The 21,989-nt window shown below is 34.2% G+C and overlaps 2 protein-coding genes across 5 annotated transcripts in view; one reads left to right on the plus strand and one right to left on the minus strand.

Moving 5' to 3' along the window:
- LOC124364717 (transcription factor GAGA-like) overlaps positions 1-14,159 on the minus strand; it is a 33,337-nt gene extending 19,178 nt beyond the window's left edge. The window contains exons 1-3 of one of the 3 annotated variants that reach the window (XM_046820409.1): positions 13,880-14,149; positions 3,479-3,675; positions 1,440-1,622 (exon numbers count right to left, since the gene is read on the minus strand). In XM_046820409.1, coding sequence (XP_046676365.1) covers positions 1,440-1,622; positions 3,479-3,664 — 369 coding nt within the window. In that variant the 5' untranslated portion in view covers positions 3,665-3,675; positions 13,880-14,149. Of the gene's footprint in view, positions 1-1,439; positions 1,623-3,478; positions 3,676-13,879 lie in introns of all 3 variants that reach the window. The other 2 variants (XM_046820408.1, XM_046820410.1) reach the window with 2 other exon arrangements.
- A 3,943-nt stretch (positions 14,160-18,102) lies between these two features.
- LOC124364718 (sequestosome-1-like) overlaps positions 18,103-21,989 on the plus strand; it is a 34,472-nt gene continuing 30,585 nt past the window's right edge. Inside the window, exon 1 of one of the 2 annotated variants that reach the window (XM_046820411.1) lies at positions 18,103-18,252. The gene's annotated coding sequence lies outside the window, so the exon portion shown is untranslated. The remainder of the gene's footprint in view (positions 18,253-21,989) is intronic. The other variant, XM_046820412.1, reaches the window with a different exon arrangement.

The raw sequence follows: 21,989 nt of genomic DNA on the forward strand, positions 1-21,989 counted from the left end.
TCAGTAGTGAGAGTTTGAGGAGACAGAGCCTGGATGTCGAGACAGTGAGCTGTCTGCAGCAGTGAAGGCAGTTACTCAGTTTACTGTGCACTCACCTCAGTAGTGAGAGTTTGAGGAGACAGAGCCTGGATGTCGAGACAGTGAGCTGCCTGCAGCAGTGAAGGCAGTTACTCAGTTTACTGTGCACTCACCTCAGTAGTGAGAGTTTGAGGAGACAGAGCCTGGATGTCGAGACAGTGAGCTGTCTGCAGCAGTGAAGGCAGTTACTCAGTTTACTGTGCACTCACCTCAGTAGTGAGAGTTTGAGGAGACAGAGCCTGGATGTCGAGACAGTGAGCTGTCTGCAGCAGTGAAGGCAGTTACTCAGTTTACTGTGCACTCACCTCAGTAGTGAGAGTTTGAGGAGACAGAGCCTGGATGTCGAGACAGTGAGCTGCCTGCAGCAGTGAAGGCAGTTACTCAGTTTACTGTGCACTCACCTCAGTAGTGAGAGTTTGAGGAGACAGAGCCTGGATGTCGAGACAGTGAGCTGTCTGCAGCAGTGAAGGCAGTTACTCAGTTTACTGTGCACTCACCTCAGTAGTGAGAGTTTGAGGAGACAGAGCCTGGATGTCGAGACAGTGAGCTGCCTGCAGCAGTGAAGGCAGTTACTCAGTTTACTGTGCACTCACCTCAGTAGTGAGAGTTTGAGGAGACAGAGCCTGGATGTCGAGACAGTGAGCTGTCTGCAGCAGTGAAGGCAGTTACTCAGTTTACTGTGCACTCACCTCAGTAGTGAGAGTTTGAGGAGACAGAGCCTGGATGTCGAGACAGTGAGCTGCCTGCAGCAGTGAAGGCAGTTACTCAGTTTACTGTGCACTCACCTCAGTAGTGAGAGTTTGAGGAGACAGAGCCTGGATGTCGAGACAGTGAGCTGCCTGCAGCAGTGAAGGCAGTTACTCAGTTTACTGTGCACTCACCTCAGTAGTGAGAGTTTGAGGAGACAGAGCCTGGATGTCGAAACAGTGAGCTGTCTGCAGCAGTGAAGGCAGTTACTTAGTTTACTGTGCACTCACCTCAGTAGTGAGAGTTTGAGGCGACAGAGCCTGGATGTCGAGACAGTGAGCTGTCTGCAGCAGTGAAGGCAGTTACTCAGTTTACTGTGCACTCACCTCAGTAGTGAGAGTTTGAGGAGACAGAGCCTGGATGTTGAGACAGTGAGTTGCCTGCAGCAGTGAAGGCAGTTACTCAGTTTACTGTGCACTCACCTCAGTAGTGAGAGTTTGAGGAGACAGAGCCTGGATGTCGAGACAGTGAGCTGTCTGCAGCAGTGAAGGCAGTTACTCAGTTTACTGTGCACTCACCTCAGTAGTGAGAGTTTGAGGAGACAGAGCCTGGATGTCGAGACAGTGAGCTGCCTGCAGCAGTGAAGGCAGTCACTCAGTTTATTGTGCACTCACCTCAGTAGTGAGAGTTTGAGGAGACAGAGCCTGGATGTCGAGACAGTGAGCTGCCTGCAGCAGTGAAGGCAGTTGTGTGGGGTCCACACTCACCTCTCCCTGGTATACAAACTGCAGTAGAGCCTCTAGGTCTGGTGCAGTGATACCTGCCAACATCACTACAGGATGGTGGCAGTGTGTACTCTACACAAACACCAGGCAGTTTCACTTTAAGGGACACAGACTATTATAATTTATTTATTTGGTTATTATTTTCCAGTTATTCCAATTATCATTTCTAGGATAAAAATTAACAATTTTTTAGAACCAATCATATAGGTTAATAGTTTTACTAATTTTATTGTTTTATTTGTTAATAGTTTAACTAATTTTATTGTTTTATTTGTTCAATTGGTTAATTGATTGATTGTTATTATGTTCTAGTGCTACAATTTTAACATTATCTGACTCAGCAATGTTTTACAAAATAAATTTTTGACATAGGTTTTAATACTGTTAATTAGTTTATAATTAATTTATTCATAGCTAATGATTGTAATACTGTTATTTATATTAGAGCTTATTTATTTGTTAGGAAATCTTTCAAGCTGGAATCTTGTTAAATTTATTACTACTAACCAAAGAAAGGGAATTGTTGGATGTATATGTTTCCATTTATTAGTGGTATTACTGATGTCAAAGTTTGACAAATTTCATTGTTTATTCTGTTAATGTCTGACATCTTCGGAGAGCATTTATGTGCAGATTAATGGTGTTTAATTTTTAATATCATATAATATTAGGTTATATTATGTAGCAGTGACAATATTTATTATTATACATTTCTGACTATGTCATCTGTCTTACCAACATAGCTGGAACTTGTAAGATGTATTATGACAGTAAATGTTCATTCATTCATTCATTCATTCATTCATTCATTCATTCATTCATTCATTATGGGCTCTTGTATTTTAGTTGTTTGAGTATTGTGGAGGCCATAATGGAGCTAGGATAAAAGTGCTTTGGATGTGATGATGAGGTGACAATTTCTGTGGTATCATGGCTACCGTCACTGACGGCAAATTTCTATAAAGAAGATAAAGAAAATCCAACCACCTGCTATGGCAAATGTTTAAACATTGGTGAAAGCTATGTAATCTATAGGTAGCTATCTAAATTATACGTAGTTTAAGATTTACATCAATGTATACAGTGGTTCAGAACACTTAGCAAATCTCAAAGCAAGTGGCGAATATGACAGCAATGAGCTAGTGATGTTGTATTTTTATAGCATGTTAATGTTAATTAATATATGTTACTTGTTATATTTATTCTTAAGCATCACATTACATCATAATTTTATGACAGGTTATTTGTAATGAAACAAAAAACTAAACTATATTAAAATCTTTAAAATATAATTTTAAATCAAATAACAATAAATATGATAAATGGAACAATTTTTAAATAGCTAAAATTATATTAACCCTTTGAGTGCCGGAGCATTGCTATTTGCGATCCTGCACTATACAGGGTGATTCATAAAAGGTGTGCAATATTTCAGGACTTGATACAGGTCATCAAAACAAGGAAAAAACTCCATTGCACATGGGTCCGGAACGTACCGTTTACTGTCTGTCTGTCTGTTTGTGTTTTTCTTGTAAACCATCATAAATAAGAAACTACAAGAGATAACGAGTTGAAATTTGGTACACTTACTTTAGGTATGTTTTTCTAAAATGGAACAAAATAAACTTAATTTTGCTCATTTTGTTAGAAAATGGTGGACAGATAAATTCTTTAAATAATCATAACTTTAAGGGATTTTATTTGAAATAAGTCTTATAGAGTAATTTACGTACAACCTGTATGTATTGTATAAATTTTATAAAGTCAATTTTAGCATGTCAACCTTCACAGGCCGTAATAAGGTTTCTTTTATCTTAATATTTCAATTAGTGATATTGTAAGAATCTGTACTAAGTATAAATTATAAACTTTTCCAAGATAACCAACCAAAGTTGCCTTATTTATACAAATAAATGGTGGTAAGAAACCTTGAGTAGCTCCATGAGCAGAGGGCTGGCCGCACTGAGGACAAGTTTGTGAGCTGGGAATATCCGCCCACCAGCCGCTAGCGTCACATCCACCATCTCCCCGTGACCTCGCAACACCTGAACAGTCGATGTCAGAGAGGTTCCAAACTCTCCCCAGGAGAGGCTGTACAACTGCTGACTACCCATTGTTATAATACCTACAAACAAACGTTGACACAATTCCAGTTACATTACTCATATGTGATTGTGTAACAACTTAACATAGTTGCAAATCTTATAATAACAATTTAATTATCAATATACTATACACTGCTTACCAATATATATTCAACAAAAACCACAATAACACATAACATAATTATAAATCTATAGATAGCATAACAATGTATCTGACAAAGGCAAGAAAAACAACATAACATTATTATAAATCTATTGAGTAGCTTTACTACAAATTTAACAATGGACTGACAAGTAACTCTGATCTAATAGGATCAGTTTTGTAAGTAATAGTGAAGCCCGATAAGACAAACAGATAAAACTGATATTAAAATCAAAACTAGGCTAAACATATCCCAATTTATTTGTAGAATTAAAGTCAGAAAGTATTCTGATATTAATAATAATCTATACTGTACACGATTAGGGTAACGTATGGCCAGAACCTATGCTTTGTGGTTACGCAGTAGATCAATAATATGTTATCCAGATCTATAAACTAGAGTGATCTGTTTCTCTCTAAGGCTAAATTTACACTATCGGTCTTCTGCAGATGCGAATTTTGGATGTACATTGTCTCCAAGATGACCCCACAGTTTTCCACCAGTAATTCACACGTGCCCATGCAGCTGCCGAAATGTGTCTACTACGAGTTCGCCCAAACATCTGAGTGAGCACTCACATCACTATGTGGATATCGGCTGTTGCATAGTGGCTAAATCAGTTATATTTTAACCACAACTTAGAATTTAAGTTATTTAGTTCCATATTTATTTTGTATGGCAAACTTCTTTTCATTATACCTTTAAAATTCCTGAAAGTGTGGTTTTTTTTAGTCATGTCCGTCTCAAAATGTTTACAACTGTGATAACCGACATTTGATAAAAATTTAAATACAAAATGTACTGTTGCGTTTTCTGATATTAAGAAACACAGGCCACTTGGAAGTATTTTTAACATGATAAGAACAAATTCAGTGCTCTCTGCTGGTAGGTCATAGCATTAACCCTCAATCACATTGCAAAAAGTAAAAATGCAATGAGAACGCAACACGTCTTGTCTAAAGTACGCATCAGCATGTATACACATAATGTATATAGACCCCACCCAATATTTTCACAACCACATAGTTAAAAGCTCAGACTTTGAATTACACACCTAAAGGTGATTTACGAAATAAGGGATGGTGTTCAGTAAAACTTTTACTATTCCGTTATTACTTGTAGCGAAATAAGCCTGGTACATGAATGTTCATGTGAAAGTAACCCATATTTCACTATACTTTTATATTTTTCATAAACTCTCTATTTTTGAGTTATTACAGTTTCAAAATTGTGTATGGCGCCATTTTTAAACCGGATATGATATTGGGTACTTTGGGATTATACCGACCACACCAGTATGAAGAACACAAAAATAGAAATTTATAGAAACAAACATGATAGAACGAAAAAACAACTCTTCAATTACAAAATTACAAACTTACAAGCATTTCCAGGTATTGTGATCGGTATTGTTGTCGCTGTTATCTTATCTTTCTCGAGAATCCTGATTACGGCAGGCCGCGCGGCATCACGTGATTTGCACGGTACATAATTGCCTTTCCATTTCAATTCAATTTATATTTCTGATTAGCCCCTCTAGAATTTGATATTTTACTGATAGGTACTATCTCGAGGGATGTTTTTCTTTCGTCGACATCAGCGCGGGGCAGCACCGAAGGTGCTGTCGAAGCCCGCGCTGATGGCCGGAGGCACTCGCATTTTGGGTGGCGGAATGTGATCAAGAATAAAAACAAGTTTTGAGTGTTTTTTTAATAAAGAGTTTAGTTTGGTAAATGTTTGTTTTTGTTAAATTTTTGTGTTTGGAGAAATGTAGAGGTAAAACACAAAAGTACAACAAAGCGATGCACCAGCTGAACGGGCGGCGAGGCTCTGCAATCACGTTATCTACTAGACGCTCGACTTTGACCTCTGTCTGAGGATGGGGAGGGGTTTGCGATAAGACAATTCCTGTTTTATACTGACGAAATAGTCTTCTACGCTAATCTAGTAATCAGTAGAAGCAAAATGTTAAATAACGATTCATGTCTGGGTGTGGTCGGTATAATCCCAAAGTACCTGATATTGTTTTAAAGTATTTTTTAAACAGGTATAAATTTGACTAAACATTTTGTAAAGTTATAAACCTTGTTCACTATAAAAATAACTTTTTTCTTAAAAAACACAAACAGACTGACAGACAGTAAACTAACCAAGATAGAACTACATATGATATTTCTTACTTATTTTGACTTGACAAATCAAATGGTGAAATTTCATGGAATAATTGTGGACACCCTATATTTTCAATCCTCAAGAAAAATTATTAATTTAATAAATTGAATTGAAATAGGTTTCAGTTCAATTAAATGCTAATTTGACAACTCAAAAATAATCACTTCTAATTAACTGTCTTCAGCACAATTAATTATTTAAACACTAACAAGAACCTTCCTGTGAGTGTATTTTATATGAACAATTTCAGTCTGTGCCTTTACAATATCTAATGTTGAGATTAAAACCTTAGTTTATAGATTGTCCATATTTTAAACTGAGAAAAAGGTCTTTGTATATTCAATAGACAATGGAATGGGGGGGAAGGGAATATTGTTTCAGATATACCATAAGCTAAAGAATGTGCCGGTAGGCTAATATTTTTTCTACAACCTATCAACTACTTCGCTTGTTTTGTGTAGTTGTTGTTTGAGGTATTAAAGTTGTATTTTGAAGTTTTATTCATGGTATTTATGGTCAGTGATTTTTCACAAAATTATGAATCTTAGGTATGTGCTTGAATTTGTTTCAAGTACAACTTGCTCTGTTGTAAATTTTTTTACTTTAACGGGTCCATTGCTAGGTTGATTGATTTGTTTTTTCTTCCCTATGTCTCTTTTTTGACACCTAAAGAGGATGGATTTTATTCCTTCAAACATGGTATTCATTTAACAATGGTAAATATCCAAAATCCTGTTATATTCCTTTCAGATCATCCATTCTCAATAGTAAATTTTAAACAAAGAATATTAAAATTTTCAGCAAGTAATTTAAAAAAGTAACAACTAGAACTCGGCTGCTTTAACAATAATATTTTACGTATTATATAAGAAAATTTGCAATTTCCCAATTTCACTGGCCCAATTTATCTTCCAGAAAGAACTCCCATTAGCCAAATCAGCAGTGATCACAGCGTATACAGTTGACATAACAATGATTAGGACAATGATACGTCATTGATATGCTCTGGCTGGTCACGTACAATACAAATTTTCTTTCCTGTGTGAAATCGTTGAAGCAAAACAAACTAAGGTACCCCTCACCAACTTCTTAGTTCACTAAGTCAACTGATTGACACAGGGAAAGTGTAGGCATACAATAGACTGTGCACTCAAAATGTTACTGTATTCTCTTAGGCTGCAGTACAGTAGCGACCACTACCACAATCAAATCAGGGAACCAAATTATTAATTACAAATACCTAAACTACCAAATACTAAGACATTCCAATTGTAGTTAATTGCAATTTATAATAGCCGGTTCTTATTAACATATTAAATCACAATATTGTTCCAAAATGTAATTTTAAAAAAATCATAAAAAACCATAAATTTTAAAATATTGTTTTTTGGTAAAAATTAAAATCATTTGTGCACTAATTATTTGAGTAGAGGCCTCCAACCGCAATGGCGATGAACACATGTTATTCATAATATTATTCATAAAGGTAGTTAACCATAAATATTCATGATCCGATAGTGTTAAAGGGCCGCATTAAACTGTAACTTTTCTTAAATTGATGTCTTGTTTCCCGGCTGCTTTCTTACAAATTATTATTTGTTAAGGACAATTAATTACACCAAGGGTTCTCAACCGGTGGGTCGCGACCCCCAGGGGGGGTCGCGGGACGGGTCTGGGGGGGTCGCGAGATTGGTGATAAATGAAAAAAAAAACTAAAAAACTCAGGCCCATATATACCATATGAGCGGTGAATATCAAATGAAGTGACATGTACTTATTTAGAAAACTGAGTAGAGTCCGCTCTACTATATATATATATATATATACAATAAGTATATTTAATCAATTTACAATTAATCAATACTATTTTAAAATACAACTATAATTAAACAAAAAGGATCAAATGGAGCTCTAAATGACTCAACATCGCTGCTAAAAATGATGGTGCCTGATGCCGCGCCGCTTGTATCGTAACGTAGGCCTTATTGTTGTGAGACAAAAATTTGTTTATTCTAAAAAAGGCACACTACACAAAATACATTTTTTTTTTAAGTCCAGCAGAATGACTTAATGAGAAACTTGAGCTTGCTTTGAATTAACTAACTGTAGAATGCCTGGGTTGATTTTTGTCAAAACACAAAATAATATCATTTTCCAGTGCCAAACGATTTCTTGATTTGGTTTTAAAATTCACCATTGTGGAAAAATCCTTCTTCACAATTGTAAGAAGTAGAAAAAGGTATCAAAATCTTCAATGCTACTTTGGTCAATTCTGGGTGTTCCTTCTTTATACTTAGCCAAAAAACTTGTCGGGACAAACATCGTCAAAAAGTTAGTTTCAATGACTGATCACTTGATATAATCTATCAGTTCATCGTGGAGGCCAGCATTGAATTCAGCTTTTTGAACAGCTTTTTCGGAAAATGGTTTTGTTATCCACACAGATCCACTTGTATCTTTAACAGGAATATAATCATTCAATTGCTTTATCAAGGCTTCAAGGTGTGATGTTATGAGTAATAATGGGAGAGATGATGTGTCAATGGATGTGTCACCAATACTTGAGACATACTCCTTGAATTCTTGTGTAAGTTTGAAATTTTCAAAGTCTTCATTTTTTATTCTTGTATTCCAAAGAGTAAATTTTCTTACAAATGCATTTACTCGGTCTTGAGCAAACAAAATAGTTGTTTCTGGTCCTTGTAGGGATGATTTCAAAATGTTGAGATGAGAAAAAATATCAGCTAATTAAGCAAGCTTTATTAACCATTTTTCATCGCTGAAAAAATGGGAAAGTTCATGTTTACTGTCCATTAAAAAGCCACATTTCTGATCTCAATGAAAACAGCCTACTCAACACGTTACCCCGGGACAGACAGACATCTCACTTCGGTGTGGAATTAGCAAATGTTTGTGCAGGGCTCCTACCTCTTCACACAAGTTTTCAATTTAATTTATCTCTGCAATGGTCGACTCTTGACGTAGTTAACAACTTTGATAGCCTTAGCCAAAACTTGACGCAAGTCATCCAGCATTTCTTCAGCTCCCAAAGCTTGTCTATGTAAAAAAACAATGCACCCAGTTTGCATTTGGCATTAACGTTTTCAACTGGCAATCAATCCGCTGTTTTTACCCGAAAGGGCTCTTGCACCATCACTACAAATTGAAACACATTTGTTCCAATCAATTTCAAATGGTTCAGTTGCCTCAATGAACACTTTAAAAAGACTTTAACCTGTGGCATGGTCTGGCAAAGATTTGCAAAATAAATACATTTTCCTTAATAGAGTGACCGCAATCATACCTAATAAAACACAAAAACTAAGCACAGTTAGCAATGTCAGTTGATTCGTCGCATTGAATCGAAAAAAAACGTGCTTTCTTTTTTTGCATCTTTAGCTGGTTCTTTCATCATGTCTGATATTCGTCGTGACACAGTGTCATTTGATAGTGGGATTTTTTTTTAGCTTGTCAGCTTCTTCAGAGGATTAATCATATTTGAAACCATATCGATTGCGGCAGGAAGAATTAATTCCTCAGCAATGGTATGTGGCTTCCCCACTTTAGCAATCTTTAGTGCTACCTCGTACGAAGCTTTGAGGGCATTTTTCCTAACATCAGTATGACTTTTAATATTTACCTGTTGACTGCGAAGGGACAGCAGTTTTCTCTGGAAAAACTGGACTGGTTTGTTTTTCAGCGCAGGATGCTTAGTTTCAAGATGACGCTTCATTTTTGAAGGTTTAATGCTTTTCAACTGATAAAACTTCACTACAAAATAACACACTGAGGTTTGTTTTCAAGTTCAGTAAAACCAAATTGTAGATATGCATTATCATACTTTCGGCATTTTGGTTTTGAGACTTCGGAACTTACTTTTGCTACATGAAGCTTCTCTTTTAAAAACTTATCCACTATTAATACTAAAAATTGAGTGATCAAAGTACGCACTATTTCTCAAGACGTCAGGCAGTCGACTGGCACACTGGCACAGTGGCCTGTCGGAGGACGAATTGCGCCGTGCGATGGCTGCAGCGCGCAGCTCCTTGTCAGGCTGTTTCCGCGGCTTTAAATACACCACGCTTCAGTTCTGTAAATACACTGCGCACAGTCTTTGCCTGCTTTGATATTGAAGAATTGAAAATGATTAAAATTAATTTCGTTACATTTATTACCGGATCGTTTATTAGTTATTAGAAATTAGTGCTCACTAACGTTTTAATATAGTTTTGAATAGTGTTTTTTTATGTTTTTTAAAACTAATTATTGCTCTTTTTGCATACAAAGGCTTACTTTACGATGTTACAAGAAGGGGGTCGCCAAAATTCTCAACCTAAAAAGGGGGTCGCAGCGTTGAAAAGGTTGAGAACCACTGAATTACACTATAAAAGAAAGTTGACAATTATTTAAAAAAAATTAAATCATCTGGCTTTTTAAGTGTTTTATATCAGCCCCATTAGACAAATCAGCAATGGGGTGTAGGCCAGTTTATATTATTAAAATTGTAGTATTAGTCAGATATCTTAAGGTATGATAATGTAGGCTACATGTTAAATGTAAACAAACACTACAGCTAAATAATACTATGTTAACAATTTCGCCAAAAGCAATTTTAGATAAATATTTATTTTGCAATTGCTTGTTGTCTTCAAAAGGAAAATGCTTTGAAAGTGAATTTCAAAAAAATGCTAAATCAATTATGGTGAGGAAAGTACAAAAAAATTTTTAAAGAACTAGTAATTGAATGGACTGACAGTAATGCCTTTGGCTTTAAGTATGGGCTGCAGCAGCACCAGTGCTACCCCGTACTGATAGAAACGATTGAAAAACAACTCTCAAGAGTCAAAATAGTACCTAACGGTAAAATTTAAAAATTGTAAGGAGTCTGATCATAGGGATATTAATAAGGGGCCTACACTCGTTATTAAATTGTTATTATCGAACACTTTGATATATTATTAAACTTCGATATTATATAATCATAGGCCTACACAATAAGAGTTATAATACATTACCGTAAAAACCATAATTTTGTACATTACAATTTTAATAACATAAATTTTACAATAACATTACAAAACAACAAAACCAACTATAGCCTAGACTTATATGTCAGAGAAACCTTACAATATGTATAACTTGTCCAGCTTGATAGTAATGAGTAACTGATTTTGAAATGGAGGAAAGAATTCTCCCCATGGGTTACCAGGAGCCAAACCCACATGTTTTGAGGCCACTTAAACAAATCTTGTCACTCCTGAGAAATATCTCACATAGTTTCCTTATATGCATTGCCATTTTCTAAGTCTCAAAATATTAGTTACTTCTTGCTGTTTATTGTTTACAAAAATTACTGTAACTAATAACTTGAAATTATTATGCTAAGTTACATAAATTGTAATATAGAATTATTCCTTCTGATAGAAACAATCAAATCATTCGATAAAAACAACCGAATATCAAGTGTAGGCCACTTATCCATGATCACTGAAGAGTCACCTAGATCAATGATCTATTTGGAATATGTAACCTAAATTTCAAATCATCACCAAAGTGAAACTGGCCATAGATTCCATCCATAGAAAGAACAAGTACCCAAACCTAGTTTAAACTGAATCCTAACCTAGTTCATCAACTTAAACCAAACAAAATAAACAAAAATTTAATAATGTGAAGATAAATACTACAAATACAGATTTTAAATAAACAAAGTCTACTTTTATGATAATAATTACAATTTGTAGTTGCTATAGGGACTATGGGTAGGGTACGATAAGCGGACCCGGTTTTTTATATTGAAGAATGTAATCATCGATACGTAATATTCGCATCTCAAATCTTAGACTATCAATCGATATAAAAGTATCTATAGTCCTCAATAACAATTATATGTTTTAAATTTAAAATATGAATTTAATATTTAGAGTGTTGAAACAAATTATTATAACCAAAATTAGGAAAACTGAAGACGGCCATATTTGCTCCTCTCACAGTTACAGTTGTTTCTTTTCCACAAATTTCACGTGATGGATTTTTCGGTACGAGTCCAACATGTTGAAGCCACGTAAAACATGTCTTATCGTCTTTCAAAGCAATGTCGTGTAGTTTTCTAAAATTGACTGCCATTTTAATAATAAAATGTTACTTATGTAGGTAAATCTTAAGATCAGCGACTACCGCTCCAATCGCCGTAATTTTTTGCATACTAACACAGGTTAACGTAATTTCACCGAAAAAAATAGTCCCGATTATCGCTAACATATAAAAACCAGTTTTTCAGCAGTAAAATGTTGGCAATACAAAACACATAAATAACAAGATTTTCGACTATCAAACTAAAAACAATGGCCGACCATGGTCGTTTTGATGAGTTGACAGTAGTCACGTGACAAACAGGAAAGTTTCCGATTGGCCGGGCGGGTCACGTGACCTATAGGACGGCTTCGATTGACCGCCAGACGTAAACAAACAAACCCACATGGACAAGGAATAATTAGTGAAGTTATTGACATGGCGTGCGATGGTTCTTGTCACACGCTAAAAAGATCCTAGCTTGCCTATTCAAAATTCAGATCACGCGATGCTTGCCCGCTGCGCAGCGCTTCGCGCTGCTTGCTCTTTTAGAAAAAAAAATTAACTCGAGCTTGCAAAGTCCAAGCCCAGATCACGCCATGACTGCTTACACACACAAAACTCAGACAGAACTAACGCAGGTTTCATTACAGGCAAAAGGTAAGCGGCGCGCGTTTATCACTGATAAGATAAGACGAGTTTATACTAGAACTATTACCTGGACTACTGCCCTACGAACTAATAAGACCAAAAAAACGAATAAATGCAATGTCAGTCAGGTTTTTTTTTAATTTTATTTTTTCCAAATTTTTTTTAGGGGGGGGAGTAAACGGCTATGGCGATAATCGGGATTATTTTTTTCGGTGAAATTACGTTAACCTGTGTTAGTATGCAAAAAATTACGGCGATCGGAGCGGTACATGTTAAAAGCCACGTAAAACATGTCTTATCGTCTTTCAAAGCAATGTCGTGTAGTTTTCTAAAATTGACTGCCATTTTAATAATAAAATGTTACTTATGTAAATTAATTGAAATATTACCTAAAGTGTTTACAGCTGTTGATATAGATTATTTAAGTTAATTGTTCAAAATAATTAATCAGTATCAATTGATTATATCGGTGGTTGTGATTAAGTAATATCGTTTGCCAATTTCGATATAAAAAACCGTGTCCGCTTATCGTACCCTACCCGGGACTATATCAATGTTTGTACAGTTATAGCCTATGTTTTGTGAGAACCTAAAAATTCCAAAAAACTAATGAAAATAATAATGCCTCCCATAAGTGGCATTAAAAGTGAATTTAGATTGTTTTATATAATGTGGCAAAAGTAAAAACCACAACCAAACAGATGTGGTTGTGTGTTTTGTCTTGATAAGCTAAGCTATTAGAATCATTTTTCACCTATTGTGTGGTAGTAAATGTGTTCAATAACAAAACAGCATTCTTTGAATAGGTTTATTTTACATAACCTTATTATAATTTATACCATAATAAAGAAAATTATAAACTTATATTAAAAATCCTAAGCTAAGTTAAAGAAAACAGGCTCAAGTTTGTTACATTCAAAAGTTACTTCTTTCCAATAATTTAAGCCACAAGCTTGTTGAAAATTACCAGAGCTAAGAAGGTAATAAAATATTAATAAGTTGTTCAATTAGTAACCATTGTAACTAACTTTAAACGCTGTTTTCAATATTTGTAAATGTCACTTAAGAGAGTGATAAGCCAACAGTAGGCTACAGTGTTTACTCATTGTAAGAAACCCTAGTCTGAGCTTACAATAAATCAAATAATCTTATTTGGTTTCGAAATAAATGCATAACTTTTATTTACCTGACGTAAATTAAACAAAGATGTACTATATCAGAGATATCACTATTTATGTTAGTTCAGTAGTAAAACTAACAATTCATACGAAACCGACCAACACAGACAAAATTTAACCTGAGACAATCCACAATGTTTAGTGAAAAAAACTGATTTCAGACGATGCGGATATACCGACATTGACAGTACTGACACTTGACAATGTGATAATTGTGAAGTATAATAAAAAAAACAAAACACTGTTATTTCTTTCCGGAGTAAAAAACACTTGGTAGTTGCTAAGAAAACATCTTTCGTCATAACAAAAAGAAAACCTACTGGTTTACGTATAGACTTTCGGCAAAATAACAAATTACACACCGGTTAAGATTTTTGTTGTTATCATTTATTTATTCATATTCCATTTAATATTCTTTATTTTCCAGATATATTAAGATAATAAGAGTTTTGGATGAGATATCTGGACATAAACATGGAAAAGAACACAATTGTCAAAATCTATTTACTTTTAGAAAATTAATATACGTAGAAGTTAAATCTTAAAATGTACATTTAATCTTTTAAAAAAATGTAGCATTTACTAGTTCTTTGATATTTTTAGCATCATTTCTAGGTTTCCCGTTTGGTAAAGAAAATGATAGATCTTGCAAAAATACAAATTTGTGCCCATATGGGGATTGGAAATTGTGTAGTAGAAATTCTGTTCCATACGTTCAGAGCGGGTAACCCAAAAACGAAACAAAAAAGTAGAACAGAAGATTTGAATTCATTTGATTTCTTTAAATTACTTGCAAAGGCGATTTTCAGTTAGTTTTCCCTTTGACAACAAATTTAAGTGTAATTCCAACTACATTATTTCATATAAGATTTTCTACGAATATAGTACAACCTGTATCTTATAAGGAAGTCATTATTAGTTGAGTCTCAAGGTTGAAGAACATTAATTTCTTCTGTATTATGGCGTTTCGATCAATAGAAGCCAATATCTTGTGCTATAATGATCACATCAAAAACCTTTGAAGTATCTGAATTACTTCTTGATTCCCGAAACAGTATTTCTTGCTGATGGAATTAATGCAGGTGCCTTTTCTTCCACGAACTTGTCTAAGACTTTGGAGATTGAAGAATAGTACTTCACGATTGGAAGTACAGCTTGGAGTCTATTGCTACAATCAGTACCATAGCATATAGTATAAATAAAAAAATAAGTTCCATAGAAGCCTATGAAAGACAACGTGATATGTTTCAAAATCGTTAAATGCCAGAACTGCTAAGGTATAAAGAGTTTACTACATTAAATGTTTCCAAAATAATTTAACATCATAATTCAGTTCAATGGCATCGAATCCGTTCATAAAATAAATTCAATATGGAGAAAAGTAGGCTCGCTTTTAGAAATATTGTTTCCACTAGTGTAGCCCGGTATATTGGAGCCATTGTCATAGTCCTGAGCATGACAAGTAATTAGCAGTTAAAACGTTTCCAATATAGACAGTATTTCATCGCTCATTGCCCGTTTTTTCGGTAAAGTTTTTGAATTCGGGCACACACACACACACACACACACACACACACACGACATAACACAAACCACTGACGACATTATAATTAACCATTCTTTGTTATTACGCATTACATTTCAAGTCGTAAATAGTTAAAGTAAGCCTAATTGTATCCATACGAATATTTTACATCCATTTCTAGTTTTAATTTAATTATAATATAAAATAAGATAAATAAATGGTGTCCCTCATCCGGCCTCTGTGACCTGGAATACATCCAGCCCCAACTTTGTGGAGGCATGTCTATTTGATGTAAACAGAAATGAAAATAAAATAAATAGGTGACAGTTTATATGATGACTTGGAATGGAACGTTCAATTTATAATATATTATGTAGTAACACACAAAGCTACTACTAATTAAGAGGTTTTAATATTCCAATCAATGAAAAAGGGCTTGAATTACAACTACAAGTCGAATCTTACCCTTGCTATACTACTATATATTACAGTCCGACTGTTATTGGCACAAGATTGCAACTAAGTGAAAAGTGTTAATATTTCCATCAGTTTAAAATATATAGAATAATTATAATATATTGCAATAACTCTCGCTTGCCTATTCCTTGCAACTACTACATTTGTTTATCACTTTACATCAGATTGTATATTAAGTGCACGCCCAACTTAGTAATTGATGCTACCCTACCAGAAGCTACAATGTTTTACTTACGCAAATAGTACGCTTACTGTACTAGGAATTGTTTATTAAACTAGCCGTTTTGCTTATGCGGTAACAACTTTTTGTTAGTATCCTTATGAAACAAATATTTTACAGCGATTGTACATTTACTTAATGCATTCCTACCTACTCTCACTACTTTTGATTGTTTAATTGAACTAACAAATTATACACTAAATCTAAATATTAATACAATCCAACATTGTAACATTTTACTTTGTAACAATGAACAATATATATATATATATATATATATATATATATATATATATGTGTGTGTGTGTGTGTGTGTGTGTGTGTGTGTGTGTGTGTGTGTGTGTGTGTGTGTGTGTGTGTGTGTGTGTGTGTGTGTGTGTGTGTGTGTGTGTGTGTGTGTGTGTGTGTGTGTGTTAAATTTGTATAAGTGGCAATAGCCTAATTTAATTTCAATAAACATTGAATCACAAAAAGTACTTGCTCCGCCAGAACTCGAACCCGGATCTCTCACTTGCCGGGTCTATATATATATATATATATATATATATATATATATATATATATAATATATATATATATATATATATATATATATATAAAATATTTGTATTCTATATTTATTTGAACATGATTGAGGATTGTGGTATATTTCTCCTCTTATTATTATTTACAACATTGCTATAAATATTTCATTTATGTTTACATAAATTTATATCGGCAAATTGTTTTAAAACGTGCATTACGTAAAATTATTAAGCATTACATAAAGAACGTTGCTGATAATTAAATATGAGATTTAAAACCTATTACTCAAACAAACAAACAAGCAGTTGTCTCAATTTTTGCATAAAAAATAAAAAAAATATGATTAATTTTGGAGTGTGAACTGATATATATATATATATATATATATATATATATATATATATATATATATATATATCCAAAATTTTATATGTGTGACAACTATTTAATAAAATATTATGTAATATACTTATGATTTGTTGTAACTCAATTAGTTTGAATGAAATGTTTATTTTGAAACCATAATTCAATCTATAATATGACGGGTTTACAGTATATTTACGACTTCAGTATGTATATACATATTTTAGTATTTTGTTTTTATTGGTGAACTTAGTTTTCAAAACATATGCTAAATTTAATAAGTAATACAGTTGTATCAGTAGTTAAAAATATAACTTAAACTCAAGGAGTAAATTTGCATTGTTTAAGCACACAATCTAGTCTTTTATCTATATAGAAATTTACCTTTAAAGAAGAAAATAGTCGTCAGCCGTGATAGTTTTGATAAAGGTCGATATGGGAGGTTATTAAAAAGTTAAAAATATAACGATCATTTTTTCCAGACCATATTTTTCTTAGCTTTACAAAAGTTTTATACACCTAAAAACCAATGGTCAGACACGTTAATTCAAATACATTAGCGTCAGCTAACCATGCTATCTGATAGTGATATAACTATTATTTGTGTGTCTAACGGTCGGTTGTGTACCAAGCTATGAAAAATATAATCTTGAATTCTTAAAAACAATTATAGTTTCGTATATTTAATTCTTTCGATATTTCCATTACGATCTCCATCAAGCGTGGTTGATGATTGATTTATGTTTCAATAAAATTCCTCTATCGATTTAAAAAAAAGTCAAGTTGTGTGCTTGACTCTCGGCTCCTAAATTATAACAATTAACCAATTTATCATATTGAAAGTCGTGCTCTAGAATAATAATTATTAACGGTTCAGAATTCTAATATTTGTTGTAATTATTACGTACATTATATTGTACAATTGACGAGTCATTCAATCAAATGATAAACAAATAAAACCATTGTCAACATATACACTCATGCTTTCTAGAACAATCTCGATGGTTTTTCTGACGACATAGGATGTAACCGTTACGGCCAAAACACCATGATTGAGGCATTTTGAAGGTACCGCCGCTTGTTCTGGAAGGTGAGTCATCAAAATTGCAAGTCACATGATTCCCCTTCCATCGTCAAATATATAGCCCGTCACAGGTGACGTCCGCCGCAGTTGCTGCTTGCTACTTGGTGAAGACTGGATGTTGGTGTTATTTTCTGTTTGTTGACGAGTTACTGTTTATTGTGGTATTTATTTAGGCTAATTCAGAATCGTAAGTATTTACTTTTGATTTTTCTAAACAACTGGTTTGAAATGAACTTTTTATATCTAATATAAAATTGCTTGGTTGTCAAAGACAAGACAGTGGTGCAACTAAGAATATTGCGCAATAACTTTCAAAAGCGAAAGTAGTCTTGTAATAATAATTATTATATGGTCTGTGGCTATAATTAAATCTCAATTAGTTTGTAGTATAATATTGAATATTTATGAACAATTAAGATGAAATGGCAACATATTTAACGTTCCATATGTGGGGGCATGCAACAAAGCATTAACTTGTGCCATTTTCAATACCAGTTCTACTTTTATCATATAAATGTACGTCTAGTTTACTAACATTTTTTTGGGTGCTTTTTACAAAGTTTGATATTGAGTTCATTTTCTTTTAAGGGGCATAGTCCCCAACACATATAATACACAAAACTGTGTAACCTAATCATTAAGTGATATTTACTTACTTTATCTTCTTAGGTACATAAAACAATCTTGATAGCAGTTTGAACAATTTCCTGTAGTAGTACTCTTTCATTTTCACAATGAATTTTTAGCTTAGAAACAATATATTGTAAAACATAAATGACAGTTGAGAGAGTATATGTACCTACTTTATGATCGATATGGTGAGTTTGTTATATTGTTAGTATAATGTATAGTTACACTAGTATTATTATAATAGCTCTCAGCTATTCCTGCTGAGCCCCTTTAGAATTCTTATTTATTACTGATGATGTACCATCATGCAGGATGATTTTGTTGCCATCAGCATGGAGCAGCATAAAAACCATCTCTGCTAATGGTCAGAGAGTTTATTGTTAGTCCAAAACATTTTTAGGGTTTCCTGCCCCTTAACTGTTGTCTGGGCTGTATTATTGTTGGCTACTATGACAATAAATTATCAATATTTCGGATTAAATTGGAATGCTTTAGGTGAATTCAGCTGCTTTTATAAATAAAAAGTAATAATTTAATGATTAATTAAGCTTAAAAAAAATATCTAATGTGTAGCCTACCTATTTATTAAATGTATTAAAAAAGCAATGAACAACTTACTTGTTACTATTATGAAGGATAAAATTTACGTGCCTGGCAACTTGTGATTGAAATAACACATGTTCTCACTTTGCCAGCCATTAATCAAATATCACACAAATAATTTTGCTTTGAGTAAATAAAAAAATTTGTTATTTTATATGTGTGTATTAAAAAAGGTGGCAATAATTAATTGTAAATAGCTATAGTTAAAATGTTTTTATATCTGATACTTTGGGTATTTCTAATTAATAATTTGGGTACTTTAGTGGTATTCGAAGGCCACTCTGTTCCTATCTACTACTTGTATTACACTTAATATAAGTAGGTAAATACACGTACATTATAAATACAGGGTGACCACCCGACCGGGAAACCTGGGTTAAGCTGGGAATTTTTGTAAGAACCGGGTAAATTAAAAAAAATAATTTTTCCGTCTCCAAGGACTTATAAAATCAATACATTTGACAGCTTTTTGAATCAATAGCCTAACTGGTTAATCTTGAAACATTGTAATTTACACGACGGGGATTATGAATTATGATCGTTATATTTTCGTAAGCTACATCTGACGCCGTCGGTTGATCTAAAGTTATCTCCACTAGTGTAGTGAGTTTATCGTGGTTAGTTCTACTGTGCCACGGCAAGACTCCGCCCTCCCCCTTCCCAAAAAAATAACGTAACAATGCATTGGACAATTAAAATCAGCCGACCGATCGTTTTGGACTTCTGCACTAAACCAGTGGTACGCTTTAAGCAGCACAGCAGTAGTAACCGCTATACAAACGGGTTCTTTGTACTTAAGTATTATTCAGTCGTTGAAGTGGGGTCTCCGAACGAAGTTGTCCAACTCTATTCTTGAGTGAAAATCGTGTGTTGAAAAGACATACGTGTTAGATTAGATAGCACAGGCCTAAAATACAGTGTTATAAACAGGCTTAACCCTTTTACTGCCGGACACTTTTTTTTTAGTTCGTTGAAAAATGGCCGGGGCTGAAATTGACTAAAATGTAATGATTTTTTTAAAAAATCATGGATTTAATTATTTTTTTTATCATAAATTGATAACCTTTATCTTGTTTTTTTTTCCTTATAAGTTGTAATTTGCTACAAAAAAATTAATTTAAACATTTTTCTGTCATTAAAAAATATATATATTATGTCATGAAACAAAAATTTTAAATAAATAAAAATTATTTTTTTGAGTTTGCACTTTAACAACTATATTTAAATATTAAACCACCACCAATAATTATAATTTTTTATTGTATAGTAATTATATATAAACATTCCCAAAAAGTTTTAGGAACATACCTTGAAAAATACTGAAGCTGTGATGAATTTTTGAAATTGGTGCAATATCCTCGAATTTCAAGATAGGCTAACACTTATTGATAACACTATATCACTTTATAATACATAAATCACTTTATAATACATAAATCACTGTCCATTGATATGAAAATATAATATATAATAGAAAATTAAAGTTAAAAGGCACTTTGATCAATATTTACAAAAATATATACAGGGTGGAGCGTGTGGTAATTTGCTTTTTTTTTGCACTGCAGGCTGTGGCGGCACTGTTGGTCGAAGAGAAGGGAGAGCAAGCGTGGCTTATAGTGGTGATGGGAGATTCGTATTCCTCCGCGTTCCAGTTGCCATCATGCAGTGGACATGAGAGGAGAGGTCGTTTTGTGTTGAAGCGTATTTTTCAAATGCCCACTCGATCATTGCAGTGCGGCGTGCTTTTCGTTTACGATTTGCTGTTCTCCCACGCGGACGTGGTTCCTGGTCGGCAATCAGTTGTAAATTGGGTAACTGCATTCAGAACAGCAGGGAATGTGTCATGTGTATGAAGGGGACTTCAGAGAAGGATTACAAACACCGGAAAAACATCGATAGAGTTAGAGCAGCAGTACTGCAATCTCCAAAAAACGCTCTGCTCGGAAGCAATCACTTGCTCTTGGGCATTTCAAGACGTTCTCTCCACCGGATTCTTCATGATGAACTGAGATTTAACCCGTATAAAATGTGCGTGGCCCATCAATTGTCAGCACGGGACTATTTGACACGGCGTTACTTCTTGTGAAGACATGCTTGCAACTATACCGACCGCGTGACGCAATTGTTTTCTTTTCTGATGAGGCACATTTTCACCCAAGTGGGTGTGTCAACAAGCAAAAACATGCGCTACTGGAGTGAAACAAAACCCCAGAGAAGTCCACCAGAGACCTCTGCATTCGGACCGCGTCACTGTGTGGTGCGACATGTCACGAGTAGGCACCATTGGCCCTTACTTTTTTCAGGATAACCGTCGTGCCATAACTGTGAACTCCGAACGGTACTTGAACTATGATACAGGATTTTTTCAGCGGCTCTTCAGGCAATGCAATTAGAGGATACATGGTTCCAACAGCATGGTGCCACTGCACACACAGCGAGGGTTACCATGAATTGTTAGAGGCAAATGTTTCCTGGACGGCTTATCTCTTTGAGGGGTGATGTGAACTGGCCAGCACGCTCACCAGACTTAGCCCCATGCGAGTTTTTCCTTTGGGGTTACCTGAAGTCGAAGGTCCCAACACCTTGGAAGACCTAAGGAACAATATTGAGGCTGAAATTGGCAGAATACCAGTCGACATGCTTGTTAGAGTTTAATGAAAACTTCAGAAAACGTATGCAGCAGTGTGTGGA

The sequence above is a fragment of the Homalodisca vitripennis genome, chromosome 6 (assembly GCF_021130785.1).
Source record: "Homalodisca vitripennis isolate AUS2020 chromosome 6, UT_GWSS_2.1, whole genome shotgun sequence".
NCBI lineage: Eukaryota > Metazoa > Arthropoda > Insecta > Hemiptera > Cicadellidae > Homalodisca > Homalodisca vitripennis.